Source organism: Gadus morhua, chromosome 6, assembly GCF_902167405.1.
Source record: "Gadus morhua chromosome 6, gadMor3.0, whole genome shotgun sequence".
Taxonomy (NCBI): Eukaryota; Metazoa; Chordata; class Actinopteri; order Gadiformes; family Gadidae; genus Gadus; species Gadus morhua.
This window is the reverse complement of record NC_044053.1, coordinates 18,510,532-18,525,451: the sequence shown is the minus strand read 5'-3', so window position 1 is coordinate 18,525,451 and position 14,920 is coordinate 18,510,532. Positions and strand designations below refer to the sequence as shown.

The 14,920-nt window shown below is 45.1% G+C and overlaps 2 protein-coding genes across 3 annotated transcripts; both read right to left on the bottom strand.

The window, feature by feature from the left end:
* Positions 1-1,941: 1,941 nt before the first annotated feature.
* On the bottom strand, positions 1,942-4,588 carry c8h22orf15 (chromosome 8 C22orf15 homolog). Its single transcript, XM_030359819.1, has 5 exons — positions 4,108-4,588; positions 3,843-3,929; positions 3,185-3,307; positions 2,801-2,875; positions 1,942-2,724 (listed from the first exon to the last, which is right to left on the bottom strand). The coding sequence occupies exons 1-5, from the start codon at positions 4,130-4,132 to the stop codon at positions 2,585-2,587; spliced, it is 450 nt and encodes a 149-aa protein (XP_030215679.1). The 5' UTR covers positions 4,133-4,588; the 3' UTR covers positions 1,942-2,584.
* A 1,275-nt stretch (positions 4,589-5,863) lies between these two features.
* Positions 5,864-13,041, bottom strand: adora2aa (adenosine A2a receptor a). Of its 2 annotated transcripts, XM_030358935.1 has the most exons (3): positions 12,892-13,041; positions 10,675-11,412; positions 5,864-7,981 (listed from the first exon to the last, which is right to left on the bottom strand). In XM_030358935.1, exons 2-3 carry the CDS (start codon positions 11,010-11,012, stop codon positions 6,892-6,894), a joined length of 1,428 nt encoding a protein of 475 aa, XP_030214795.1. In that variant the 5' UTR covers positions 11,013-11,412; positions 12,892-13,041; the 3' UTR covers positions 5,864-6,891. The 2 variants fall into 2 exon arrangements, with proteins under 2 accessions (XP_030214795.1, XP_030214794.1); XM_030358934.1 differs by lacking the exon at positions 12,892-13,041 and having other exon boundaries at positions 10,675-11,594.
* Between the last annotated feature and the right edge of the window lie 1,879 nt (positions 13,042-14,920).

The window sequence follows — 14,920 nt, the reverse complement described above, 5'->3', positions numbered from 1 at the left end:
AATAAATGTTGAATGGCTTAAATCAAGTGAAAATATTCGAATAGAGTTCAAAAGTCTAAATAGAGTAAACAATGTAAACATGCACACCATTTAAAAAAAGATTAATGGTTGGAAACAAATAAAGTGAAGAGTTAAACAAAGTGAAATAAAGTGAAGAGTTTGATCAAGTTTTAAATGGTGTGTGCGTGCGTGTGTGCGTGCGTGTGTGTGTTTGTGTGAATGAGGTTGCCTCCGTGCGCCTCAGAGGGCTCGTTGGGAGCCTTTGCAACAGCAACCCAAATTAGACCGTTTCCAATCCCTTCCAAAGGCTCACTCCTTCACTTCCTTCAACAATTCAGGGAGGGGGATAACTCGCACCACGGTCGGACGTAAGTCGGATTCTTGACCTGGATCTCTACTGTTCCAACGTGACTGTTCCAGGCATGGACTTAATCTTAATGATATTGCCCAAGGGCAAGGAGTATCGGGGTAGTTGTGGGTCCATTATCCTGACAACTTGGCCTATGTCCAGGATGGCAGTCTCCCTCTGCCATTTACCTCTGTGTTGTAGGCTTAGAGAATAATCATGGATGAATCGGGCCCAGAACTGATTGACGAAGGTCTGGCTGTGTCGCCATCTGCCAATAAGGTTCCCGTCAGCATTGATTGCTTTAGGGAGAGAGGCATATCGACATATAGGATTCCCTCCAACTCAATAAAGACTGTCCGTTTGGTCGCTAAAGACAACTCTTTCAGATGTCTTGAAAGACTTTATCTCCCTCCCATGTCACTTCGAAATGAGGAGCGTCAGGAGGGTGGAACTTAAAATAGATTTGTTGTTGATCTTTGAAGGTTGGCCCCATATCTTGGAGAGCTTCCTCCAACCTTTTGTCACTGGGCTTCAAGTTTGTGCCTCGATCAGGCTGGATCACGAATGGTTTGCCCCGCCGGGAGATGAAATGTTGTAGGGTGATGAAGAAGGAATCCATCCAAACTCTCCAAGGGTCCGGGTTGAGGCATCGATGGCAAGGCACTTGAACAGACTGCTCCAGTGCTTTTGGACTCTACGTCCCAATTGGTAAAGAGGCCGAAGCCATTGACTCTTGTAGACCAGAAGGGGGTTTGTTGAGGCGAAAGCGAGCCAAGAGCAAACCTGCCGTTTTTTGGGCACAGTTGCTGGCCGGCCCCCTCTTCAATCCCTACAGGCATGTTGGTATTTTGGGTTAGCTCCTCATCCTCAAGTATCGACCCGCTTTTCCCCCATAGACCCTTTCCAGGCCTTGATGAAGGAGCTTCCCATCATAATGATGAGGAGGAGCGTAGATAGAGGGTGTTTGGAGCCAAGGACAATTGGGTCGAGGATATCAAGCTCCAATGCGTTGGCTCGATGCAATCTCACTCCAACCCTGATCAGTCCTAGCCTGGCTCCGCCCACCTATGTACTTCCGCTCAATTTTAATTTCTCTTCAGTACTACGTGTGGGTTTGCGGTATATTCGAGGGTTTTCTCCGGACAAATTTTGCCGGCCCAATCAGCCGGCAAATAAAGGGAGTGGTTGAGAACAATGACAGTGAGGTTGTGCGCTAGTTTGAGTTGTAGTCAAACGTTAGCGATTGGTTATCACAGATCCAGAGTGGCTCCGGGCAGATCCAAGAGTTTTAAACTCCAACAGACATCCGCCTTCAAGTGAGTTAACGTGTGTCAATGGAGAGAGGCCATACTCTCTGTGCAAATGAAATGAAGTATGGGAGTCTTGTTAGGACCAGGCTAGATCAGTCCCAGAGTTTTGTCAAACTCTGGGGCAAGAGCCAGTGCTTTAAGCTCCTCATGGAAGCTGAAAGAGTTTGTTGCAGAAGGACTGTCTGCTGCAATGGACGTAGGACGTATGGACTGTGGTGGAATTTCTGGACCATGCAAAATGTCTGTGTAAACTGAGTAGGAATAAAGAGTCATCCGAACTTATAACAATTAGGCTAATTTTAATGATAATAAAACTACAATAACATACACCAAACCATAAACATATAATAAACATTATAATCTGAGGCCTAACATACAATCATCCGAGGCCTCATATGGGAGATCGCCCAGCGGCTCTCCAAGACGTCTTATACAGTGTTGTCAGGATGCTGAGAACAGCTCTGCCCTAATATAAAACCATATTATTGGTTAACCTGATGATAAACCTCCTCAGGATGTCATAAAGGGGGGACGTAACCGGTCCAGTCAGTTATGTCCGGGGATGTAACCGGTCAGTTGGATCTGGCTTCTAGACCTTCCCAAGGGTGTCAGGAAAAACAGGCACATACCAATAAATGACTGCTAGAGAAACAGAATGTGAACATAGAATTTTCCCATCACAGAACATGAAGACATATTAAATAAAATTAAATTTACGAATCATTCAGGAATGTGAATAGACTTATTACGGAACGTTTGCAAAAATACAAGGTAAAACATTATGATGATAACACTTGAATATCTGGTGTTTATTTATTGGCTGAGACACGCTAGTCTTTGCAGATATGGAAATATAAATTGGTCAAAGCTTCAGAATGTATTCACCATTCTGACACACACACACACACACACAGACAGCAATGTTTCATTTGTTCCTCTTGTTTCCTGATACGTTTTTGCTCTTTGAGTGTGCAGCAGCAGCAGCAGCAGAGGCTTCCTTCTTTCTGAGTGAAGAGCCCCGTTTGTCACGTTCCTTGCTGGGGTTTGACATTCTGTTCAGGATATCTGGAACAAGTTAGACAGATATCAGGCTGTGTGTTTACATGTAGTCCCATACTAGTGCAGAAAAAGCGACGATTACCTGCTAACTCTGGATGGCTCTTGCTCAGGTTGTTTAGAAGAGACTCATATTTCTGACCCTGACTTTCCTCACACCCTAGAAGGGCGGAATACATTTGTAGAAGGAGAGTTAAACCCAAGAGGAATCTTAAATAATTGGATTCCTGGATGAGATTAGAAAGAGTTTCTTGTATATTCAACAATGGGTTTAAAACGTTTTACTTTTGACTAGACTTCACCATTTATTGTAAACATAGCATAGGCTACAAGGACACATACGTGCTAACCCTAAAAAGATCAGTGCTTGGCAGCAAATGTGGTCAACTGTATTGAAAAGGCTCCAATGAACATAATTCATACATCTATATAAGTATGCCATATAATGCCATTTTGATGGAGGACTCACGGCACACTCTCAAGAGGACGTAGGAGTGCCTCTCTGTCAGCAGACTGGCAGCGCGGGCTGCACTATGCTCCTTCTCCGACAGGCTGGTCACCTGACCGCACCTGTCCATCAGGTCGACACAGTCTGAAAGGCACAGGTCAAGGGTCACATCCACAGCTGTCCATCAGGTGTACAGTCTGAAAGGCACAGGTCAAGGGTCACATCCACAGCTGTCCATCAGGTGTACAGTCTGAAAGGCATAGGTCAAGGGTCACATCCACTGCTCTCCATCAGGTCTACACAGTCTGAAAAGCACATGTCAAGGGTCACTTTCACAGCTGTCAATCAGGGCTACAGTCTGAAAGGCACAGATCAAGGGTCAAATCCACAGCTGTCCTTCGGGTATACAGTCTGGAAGGCACAGGTCAAAACACATGGCACTCATCACTTGTTTTTGTACTTGACTTTAATTGGTACCGATTGACTCTTGTCTTGTTGTAAGCATGTCACTGCACAGACAACACAGCATGTAGGAAAATAAATACACTGACCTGACCTCCTCATGAAATCTGTTCAATCCATGAAGAAAACTTTTGGTGTCATAGCGTGATGTTGTGCTATCTGTCCAGTAGTGGATGTATAGATAAGTGAAGATGTACAGACCTGATTGATGGCTTACCTTTCCTGTCAAGGCCACACCGTTCCTTTAAGTCATAGATAAAGTTTATCAGCTTGCAGTTGAGATTGAACAGTTCCTGCCTGCTGTCTGCCAAGTGCAACAAGGAATTCAAAATGTAAAGCCACAATTTGTCACACTTGCATGATGTTACCTAAAAATATAAGTCGATCAACAGTTAGTACGCTTGACTTTCCCAGTAAAGAGTGACATTCCTAAGATTTACATTTCAAAATAGCATTTATAATGTCACCATTGCGTTACTAACCTCCAAAAAGCACTGTGACAAACATCTTCCAGAAGAAAGTTCCTTGTGTAATTCTACCTTCTTCTTCCACTGTGGCTACAGGGAGTCCTTAAGCAGCGCTCTTCCAGAAGCTCTAACAGACAGGACTCGAACAACAAAGGAGGGGGTGTTAAATCTTTGTTGACAGCTCCACTCTGTACTTGGAGACAGAAAACATAAACTCTGAGGAGAATGGGCCTTTCCTTGCAGGCAGACGGTTGCTGTGCTGGGGTTGTTCAGGAAGCCAAGACACAATAGAAGCGTCTACTTTATATGTGCAGACATTACAAGCCGTGCACAGAGGGCTTCTCATACATCTGCCGGTCTGACGTCATCTCTGGCCTGCTGCTCTTCTTCCTGTCTCCTTGTATCCCGATTCAATGTGAGGGGACGGTGCGGTCCATGTGGGTTTCCATGGAGTCCACACACACACACACACACACACACACACACACACACACACAGAGACTAGAGATGTCCGATATTATCGGCCCACCGATATTATCGGCCCGATATTAGCATAAAAATGTAATATCGGCCAATATCGGTATCGGATTTATTTTGCCTTAAAACCGATTTTTTTTTTTTTTTTTTTTTATAGCTCAAATAAATGTTTTCAAAATTGTGCAGTACAGTGCACATTGTAATTGACTCATATTTGTGCATTTATTCAATTAAGGTTATTGAGTTTTAGTTAAAGAAACATACTGCTATGTTGCACATAGTTCAGGTACAATGTTTTATCATTTGTGAAGTCAAGTTTGCCCTATTTGTTGTGGGCATTGTCAAGATTATCTCAGGGAGAGTGTAATCCAAACTGTTGTCTGAGACCATTAAAAAAATAAAAATAAACATGGCACTTTTCCCTTAAATTAAGTTGAAGTATTTTTCTTATTTTGCACAGACAATGTTAACATTTGGAAAGCCTTGTTTCATTCAAGAATGTATCCAGTGGGGCATCACAATAACATTAAGCATGTTGTGTTAATTCCACAACAGGAGATATGTAATGTTACCTAAATTAGGTTTGAGGAAAAATAAATAACCCAAATATCGACATCGGTATCGGCTGATATCGGAATCGAAAATTTAGAGTTGGACAATATCGCATATCGGATATCGGCAAAAAAGCCAATATCGGACATCCCTAACAGAGACCATATTTTTTTTAACAGAGCAGACAGTTTCAGATACTGGATAAGTGCGAGATGGGTTATTGTATGTTCAAGCTTAGAGAATATTGAATTTCAAGTTTAGAATTTCCTCTGTGAGGGATATGCAGCAATTGAAAGAATTCCTACAAAATAGGTCCCTACAGGGTTGGTGTTCAAAGAGAACTAATAAAGGGACTAATAAGGCCATAGTAGACGAGGCTGGTGCAGCTGGTCCTCTGCTGCTCTGGGAGCCCCTTGGAGAGGTCACCCAGAACATAGGCGGCCCCTGGCTCTGGGAGGCCCTCGGAGAGGCCCTCGGAGAGGCCATCCAGCACACACTGGGCCCTTGGCCCTGTAACCTGGACTCAGGGGGATTCTGATATAAAGCTGGGAAAATAAAGAGCTCCAGAAATGGTCTGAATCCGTCTAAGTGGAGCCCCTCCTCCAAGGGTGGGGGCACCTACACCGTGGGTCCCCCCAACTCGTGGATGCTCCCCATGGTGGGGGCCGGGCCCATTCTGAGGTGGTAGACGAGCGCTAATTAAGTATTTACTGTAATTCATAACGAGGACCAAATCCAGAAATATGCAGTACTAAAAAAGGATTTTATTTGTAGACTTTGGATTGGGGCCCGTTCTACAACAAAAATAATTAAAGAACCAGATGCTGTTTCAGATGGAGTTTGAACACTACGAGATACACAACAAATGACAATGACAAATGTGTTTTGGGTTGAGAGTCCCACATATCCACAAACACACCGTAGCGTAATGCTATGTCCGTGAAGCCTGACTATCTCTCACAAGTGCTCATCGAACTCAACGGCCTTCCACAACAAGCTCCACGCACCACCGCCTCGCCGCCATCGCCGCCATCACCCCGTCTTCCTAACCTCGAGGTCATCATACTTTCAGGCACCTCGGCGTCACGAAGGGACCGGTGCCATCGTTGATTCTGAGTAGAACCTTAACGTTGTATTTGGCAGAAGCATAGGATGTGACACCCGTTTCCCATTGTTTCTCCCCGTTCTTGTTCTTAATTTAGCAACAGTGAAAAAATGGCATAGATAATGTTCAAGATCACATAACAAATATAACCACGCTTAAGGTAAAAAATAAATAAAAAGGTTTTAGCTTCACTGGCTCGTTAAATAGCTGCATTAGGTCTGAAAAAGTTGTGCATTCTCACTTTGTGGAATAACAAGATGGTTGACAATTTAATGAATTTTAGCTGTGTTGCTCAAATATGAAAATGTCCTATTAATAAGCAAAGATTTAAATCACAAACACAGAGCAAAAATAAAACACACTTTTTGCAGCTAACTTTGGAACATTTCACACCTTGTTTAAGCTTTGTACAAAGCTAATGTCAGTCATTATTCTTGATGTACCACATTTTAAAATGCAACATATTTGTATACCAGGACTTTGATTCATAAATAAGGGTTTGGGCTCCAACTGCAGGCCTGAATGTCACCTTTAAAGACTCTTGAGTCTCTTGGTAAAATGGAATCAACATGATACACAAACGACAATGAAGTCCTTGGAAAGACCCATCCACACTCCTGGCATACACAGACCACGAGTGCGGTGATCTGCCTGATCCCCCTGGATCAGGAGGCTTTAGCTCTTTCCTCAAAGCAGATGGACCTCCGCGGCCTCTCCAACAGCGATGCCTCCTTTACAGGGTAGCCGTTCTGCGTGTCTTTCGCCTCCTCAGCCTCCCTGCGGTGGATATCCAGGCATTGCAGCTGAATGTCTCTGGGGAGGTGTTGGTTCCTCACGGACCTCGCCGGGCTCCCCTGCAGCGGGCACGACCCCGCCGGGCCCCCCTGCAGAGGGTAGGGCCCCGCCGAAGGGCCGTGGGGGGGGACGGTGGCCAGTGGGCCGTGAGACCTGGCCGGCGTCCCTGCGCCCATCGCGGTGATGGGGCCCAGGCAGGGGTAGCCGCTCTCACAGCTACTGCTGCTGCCCCGTTCCCCCGGGCCGTCGGCCTGCAGCCGGACGGAGTTACGCACGCCGCTGCGGAGGGAGCCGGCCAGGCTGCTGCGGGCGGAGGTGCGCATGCTGCTGCAGGCCTCCAGCCGCTCCCCGCGGCTCAGGATGTAGCGGCGGATGATTCTGCGGAAGGTCTGGCGGAACTCACGGATGCGGTAGGCGTAAATGAAGGGGTTGACCACGGAGTTGCCGTGAGACAGGAGGATGGCCACGTACATGATCCAGGCCGGCGGCCTCGCGCAGTCCGGGCAGAACAGCGTGAAGCAGTTGATGATGTGTAAGGGCAGCCAGCAGACGGCAAACAGCCCCACGATGATAGCCAGCGACTTAGCGGCCTGCACCTCCTTCTGAAGCGTGGAGCCCGTTTTCTCGCCACACGCGGCCTTCAGCTCCATCAGCTTCAGCTGGTGGCGGGCTGCCATGAAGATGCACAGGTAGATAGCCAGCATCAGCAGAAGAGGGATGAGCACGCAGGCCAGGAAGTTGAAGTACACCATGTACTCCATCACCACCACATCCTCAAACATGCAGCGCATCCTGCCCGGCGGGCATTGCGAGCCGGAGTGGTTGGTGTGGTTTTGGTTTGCTTCATCGTCATTGAGTCTGTGCCAGCCCAGCATGGGTGTGAGGCCGATGATGATGGACAGCAGCCAGCAGATGGCGATGATGCCCCGGGCACGCTGGCCCGTCACCAAGCCGTTGTATCTGCAGTATGATTAGAAAACACGAAACAAAGACGTACAATAAGAAAACTGCGTAGGGAAGGGTCAAAGTGCAAAGATACAGCCATTACTAAGCAGACCATTACATTACCATTACCAGACATTGAAAATACATTGAAGGACACTTGTGGCATGTTAATGCAATAATTTGGGGGGAATTCAGTTGAGCTAAGTAATTAATTTGACATAATGTAAGATACCCAACTCGTGTAGGATGCCCTCTTGTCTACTTTCAAGACTCCAGAAAGTAAGCGTTTGGATGGATGGTCCCAGTGTAGTTTGAAAAATGCACCCCCTGCCGGCGACTTTCATTGGTTAATGCTGCAATTTTGTCCCGCCCACGGACGATCTGCTTCATACGAGTACGAATCACTTTTGCTCCACTTGTACCACATAGACGTGCTGCAAAAGTGTCCGCAAGAAAAACCACAGCTGAGACTCGTATCAGCAGATTCGAGCAGTTGTATCGATGGACTTGTGCTCGCTCATTAAAATGCTCATTGAACATAGCGATCTATTTAATTTCATTTGTGAGGAAATATTTCACAGATGTGCAACTTCTGATGCATTGGTTCACATCTGGTTTTACGAATGCACAAATGTTGTGCATTTTTTGCACCTACTGCGCTGTAATGGTTGTAGCAAAAGTGTCAAGTGCATGACTCATTGAAATTGTGATGCACACTATAGGATTTGTGCACCTGTAACACAGACTTGTGAACTCGTAGACCCTATTTAGTGTTTACAATGGTAGAAAAAATAATTACGAAATCAAATGTACTGTTACACATTTGTGACTTTAGACTAGTAGGCCTACACATGCAAAATAAATATTTAGGACTTCAAATTTACTGTTTCACATTTGTGACTTTAGTGTACGCATACAAAATCTGCAGTTACAAGTGCTAAAGACTTGTGCTACAATAATACCTTCATATTAAACCACAACCATGTTATTTTGATCTCTAGTCAAGATGGCTGTCACATCCACCCGATCATAATCCCAGACCTATTGTTGAAAGTCTGAATAACCAGTCCAGTTGAGCAGGTATGGCTAAACCCTGACCCCCTAAAAGAAGGATGGACATTTTACTCACAAATCAACAAGACTGTTTAGACTGAGGCGATATTCATGTTAACTGAAAAATACACAAGCAAACACCGAAAACCAGTTACAACTTATATATAATAAAAATATAACAATGTGACTGACTAGGAATAGGCTGACAACCAAACCATTATATTGTAATCACACATGAAAGCTGAATGCAGGTCTCAAAATAAGGCTCACTTAGCGAGCAGGCTAACTTCAAACAGAACTGCTAACATATAATCCAACACATACAGCAGCCTCACCAATAGAACAATTATCTCACCCTAGAGCCATCTCACCACTTGAACATTCATCTCACCAGTAGAAGAGCTATCTCGCCAGTAGAAGAGCCATCTCACCAGTAGAAGAAACATCTCACCAATAGAGTAGCCATCTCACCAATATAACAACCATCTCACCAACATGCATCTCACCAATAGAACAGCCATATCACCAATAGAACAGCCATATCACCAATAGAACAGCCATATCAACAATAGAACAGCCACATCACCAATAGGACATCCATCTCATCACTAGAACAGACATGATAATTTACTTTCTTGGCAACAACTTTTATAACATTCTGTTTGGTCAAGATCAAGGGAATGGAGTCAAACTTTGTGTCCTATTTATATGGAGCCCGATATAAGAAAAAGCATATTTGTACTAAATTGTTTCTCTCTTCCAGACAGCCCTATTGTGCTCAGGGGCCCTTAGGCGTGTCCATGATTGCCCATGGGGTAGAACGGGCTCAGAGAGCACCTTTTCAGGTCATTGGTTGCTGGAAACATACAGTTCATCTTTGTGATTTATTGGACTAACACACCCTATATTGTGGATGTTTCCTCAGAGGAGAGTCTATTTCCAGACGCTCTGTTGTGGAGTGTGGGATTGCAGCTGAGATGTTTGGCATGTCTCCATCACATTCTTCACATGTTAAAGTGCAGAGGTTAGGTGGACGTGGATACGTGAAACAACACATGATTGCATTGAGGGGGCAGCACTTTCACTTTCATGCACGTCGATACCAGGGGTAAACCGCTATGTGGATGAAAGTTGACAAGGTGACAGGTCGTCTTTTCCATGCTGAACATTTTTGAGTGTTTCAACTATTTTGCATTGTTGTTCTAAGTGCAAACCAAAAGGAACAAGTAGAGCGATAAGCAAGCATGTTGATTTGACGGTACGGTTGAGTTCACAATCTGTAGAAGCAATTAAGGACAAGGAGTTTTCCTTCTTTGCCCTTCAGAAACACTGGCTGATGCTGTGTCTGTGCAGTCAAGACTATAAGTATTGTGTACGTTTAGTATAAGTATGTTTATTACATCATTAATGACGCTTGGATTATGCTGACAATTAATTGATTGATATTCTTCAATTCTAAATGTTACATATAGGTATTCATTCATCCAAGTGTTCAAAAGTCTAAGAAGTATCAGCCTTTTGCCAATCTGAAATGTTAATGTAATTTCCTGTTAACTAGAACCCTGTCCATAATAACTTCCTCTTAACGAGTAACCAGTATGTGTTTACTTCCTGGCACCTAGACCCCCATACGTATTCCCCTTCCTTGCACTCACCTGAGAGGCATGGTGATGGCAATGTAACGGTCAATGGCGATAGCCAGCAGGCTGAAGATGGAGCTCTGAGTGAGCACCAGCACGAAGCAGGCCATGAACAGACAGCCGTAGAAGTTGGAGCAGAAGCCCAAGCTGATGAAGATGGCAAAGGGGATGGCCAGGACGCCTACAGCGATGTCCGCAACGGCCAGCGACACCACAAAGAAGTTGGTGATGCTCTGGAGGTTGCTGTTGAGGCCCACGGCCCAGCAGACCAGCACATTGCCCAGCACGGAGAAGCCGGCAATCAGCAGCTCCACGACGATGTAGCTGGTCTGGGCGGCATTGTCTCCAGGCATGATGAGGCAGCGGGCGAGGTCGCAGGGAGAGAAAGCCTCTTCTCAACGGTCATAGCTGCGGCCCCGGGCCAGCCCACAAACCTCAGGAGCCAGAGAACCCAGAGACGTCCTACCCTCCTCCGGACGGCAGGTCCCACAGACAGCGGGTGGGTCACTGATCCTCAGAGCTCCTCGCTGTGCTTCTCTAAGACGCGAGTGTGGTGGAGCTGCGCAGGAGAGGCAGAGGAAGCCGTCAGAGCCTTGTGGTAGAGGTCCAGACACAGCACCGGGTGGCCTCCATTCTGAGTCTGTGTGATCATCTGCCGTCTCCGGTCCTCTTGCCCTTCCTCCTCTCACGACTCTTCCCATGAACTTCTGGTCGGCTGAGAGCGTGCCAGGAACGGGCCTTCGTGTCATGCAGCTTCAGAGAAAGACCAAAAGTGGAGAGAAAAAACAGAGACACAGGAAACGCCTCAGCAAAAGGGGAACTTGAGTTGCGCGTCAATATAGGCAATCTGTAGATAAACCCATACGCTGTAGCGTTGCAAAATGAGGAAACGTCGACGTACTGCCACCTCAAAGCGTCAGTAACAGTAACATGAATGACATGGTAATGGTAGATATGGCACACAAAATAGTCAACATACATTTTTCTAAATTTTAAGTTCAGTTTGATTTAGAACCGAAACATAGTTAGTGGTGTGGGCTGACCGTGACAGACGCTGAAGGTATATAGATAGATATAGATATAGATTTGATATAGATATAGATATAGCTATAGATATGCCTCAGCGCACAAATGTTTGTGTTTATCATTATTATGACGCAAAGCGGTTCGTTTTACAAAATACATATTCGTACAGATGTGACATTCCGGATATATTGGCCCCTAGACAGAGACCAAAGTCTACATGTTTCGTCTCTGGGGGCCAGCAGCAGGGTTGAGCCACATTCAGCAGCCCTTGACATGAGGTAGCGGGGGGCCAGAGCTAGCGTTCTTCTGGGAGCAACTGGAATTTGATCTGTGCTGCATTAAGTTAATGCAGTAATCATTAACCCCTGGATCGCTTACTGGTCCTGATACACACGCTGGACTGCACCTGTTTACCCCCCAATCCATGCACCTTCATTCACTGTGGGATGCAACCCTAACCCTACACACATTCAGAGATAGGACTAGACCCTGAGCTGTTTGCACTTCAACAGATCCCCATTGAAGGGTTTGGCTCCACAGCTGGTGGGCTTCCCTGCCATCATCAAAAACAGCCGCAGCGTGTAGGTCTTCTTTGTAGAGCGCCACTTTAACCCTAACCCTAAGCCCCGGAGGCACAGGCTTAGCTTCACTAAACAACAGTGAGCTCTAGTGGTGATCATGTATTTGACACCATAATAACGCCAGCTAGAGAGCTCACCACCACATCGCCTCCAAATTCAACATAGAGGGAGCGCCCAGTTGTTTTTATGTGAACTTTAAAGTGTAACCCCCCGTTGTTTTTACTGCACACTGCGACCCAGGTGAACGGGTAAAACCGGCTTCACGTCCTTCTACAGCAGATCAGGATACCCAACACCTTGTCAACTCGGTAGGCCTACTTCAATATATATATATATATATATATATATATATATATATATATATATATATATATATATATATATACTGTGTATATATATATATATATATATATATATATATATTTTAAAGCTTTTCCCATTCAACACAGTGTTCGACACCGGTCGAGTTAGATGAATGTGTAATGTTATGTTATAAGCAAATAGGCCTTAATATCGAAAACAAATTGTACAGATATCTTTATTCTAAGTTAGTAGGCTACATCAAATGTGAAAGTTTACTTTACAAATATGGTTTTCATCATTTCTAGTCTATTACTAAGCCTACCTTTTCTTCACCAGTACTTCATCAAAAAGAGACGAGAAAATGTGTAATAAAATCCGCCACCTCAAATTGTGACCGACTGTCCCAGCAGCCTGGTTCTTAATGAGATGCTGTGACGCTCTGCTCCAATAACCCGCTGCTGCTCACCCTGTTTCTTAATGAGGTGCTGTGACTCTGCTCCAATAACCAGCTGCTGCTCAGCCTGTTTCTTAATGAGATGCTATGACTCTGATCTACTAGCCCGCGGCTGCTCAGCCTGTTTCTTAACGAGATGCTGGTGCTCAGCCCGTTTCTTCATGAGAGGCTGGTGCTCTGCCTGTTTCTTAATGAGGTGCTGTTTCTTAATGAGATCCTGTTGCTCAGCCTGTTTCTTAATGAGATACTGTTGCTCAGGCTTGGACTGATAACGTGACGCTATTATATATCTTGACGGATTCAATATTTTCCTCCTGAAATCTATTAAACGTGTGTAGACGTGTTGAGCAGACCGAAGTCTTTTCCACTCATGATTCATCTTTCGATTTCCAAGAGCGACCGTGTCATGCTCATCATGCGTTAGAAAAACCAACATCTTACCTACCGCATATTAGCAGAGGCTTGACGCCACACCCATAAACTCAGTGAAGGTAGTAAAATATACTGAATTTAATAAGGTTGAAAATGTAAAATATGTAAATAAAAAAGTATTGTAGGCATAAACTGATGAAATAAAAGATTCATTTTTATGTAAAAACAGGCCTGACTCAAAGAAAGTCGAAAATGCAAACTCAAGGAATACTTCCTTCAAGAGGAACTTAAACAACACCTTTATTTCAAATCGTCCTTTATTATTTCCAAGAAAAAAATAGCAATATAAATAAAGGAACTGCTTGTTTCACCTTGGATAATCATAATGTTGTGCACTTAATAGCTTAGTCCCTTTGAAACACTCTCACTGTGATCTCCTCATGGATCAAGGCACCGTGGGCCGAGCAGAGCCAACAGGAGGACCTCCGCTCTGCATTAGCAGGCAGTACAGGACGCTGGCCTCGGGGGTTTCACTGGAAATGTCATGGATTCCTCAGAGCATTAGTTATAAAAAAGAAAAAAGCAGAGTTTTCACACCAACAATCACCTAAATCACATTAGTTTCTCTCTGCACTTCAAACAAAACACTGATTGGTTCGTTTTCCCGGCGACGGTACCTTTTGGTAAAGTAGAGGTTGTCCACTTTGAATGAGCTCTTCAAAAAATCTTGTTCTGTTCAACAGCTCTATTCCAAGCTCGCCAATACCAATGTGTTGAAATGTTTTTTTTTTACAAATTATATATATATTAGCATATTAGCATATTCCTTCAGAGGCAACAGAATGTACGAGGAAAAAGTGGTTTGGCGCACGTTCCCAACTAATGACACGTTGATGAAAGGCGACATACAGTAACCAAGCAACCTCCTAGTATTGCCACTTTGATCATACCTCCTTAAATACATCACAAAATTAATACATATATACACGTCACTTTAAATGATCGGTGGATGAATGTCTCTCCGGCTTTGATTCTGAGGGAGATTCAGGACTGTGGTTCTGAATGGAAGGAGGAGTCGTTATATTAGTTCCATTGACCTTCCAGTCCCCCCCACCCCCCACCCCCGATCACATGGAGCTGGAACCAAAGGCCCCCCTCCAGCCCCCCTAGAGGCCAGGAGACATCAGGTCTCGGTTTGTACAGAGAACATCGCTGGGAGTCTGTGACATCCTAATCCCTTCCTCCGCAGCTCTCTCTCACCGAGGTGTCGCTCATAACCCCCACTAGGGGGTCTGCTGCTCTGTAAGGCCCCGGACACTCACTACGGAGGAGGGCATCGAGGAGCAGACCTGTAACGGGGCTTTGGAGCGACGCCGGTGTTTGTCCAATGAGGAGGCCTGGTGAGATGTGCATCCAGTTTGTGAAAGTGTGAGGATACATTCCCATTGGTTCATAGTAGAGGGTAAAGGCAGTCAACGAATACAGAGAGACGGTTCTGTCAGTGCAGCTTGTATGACGGACTCCT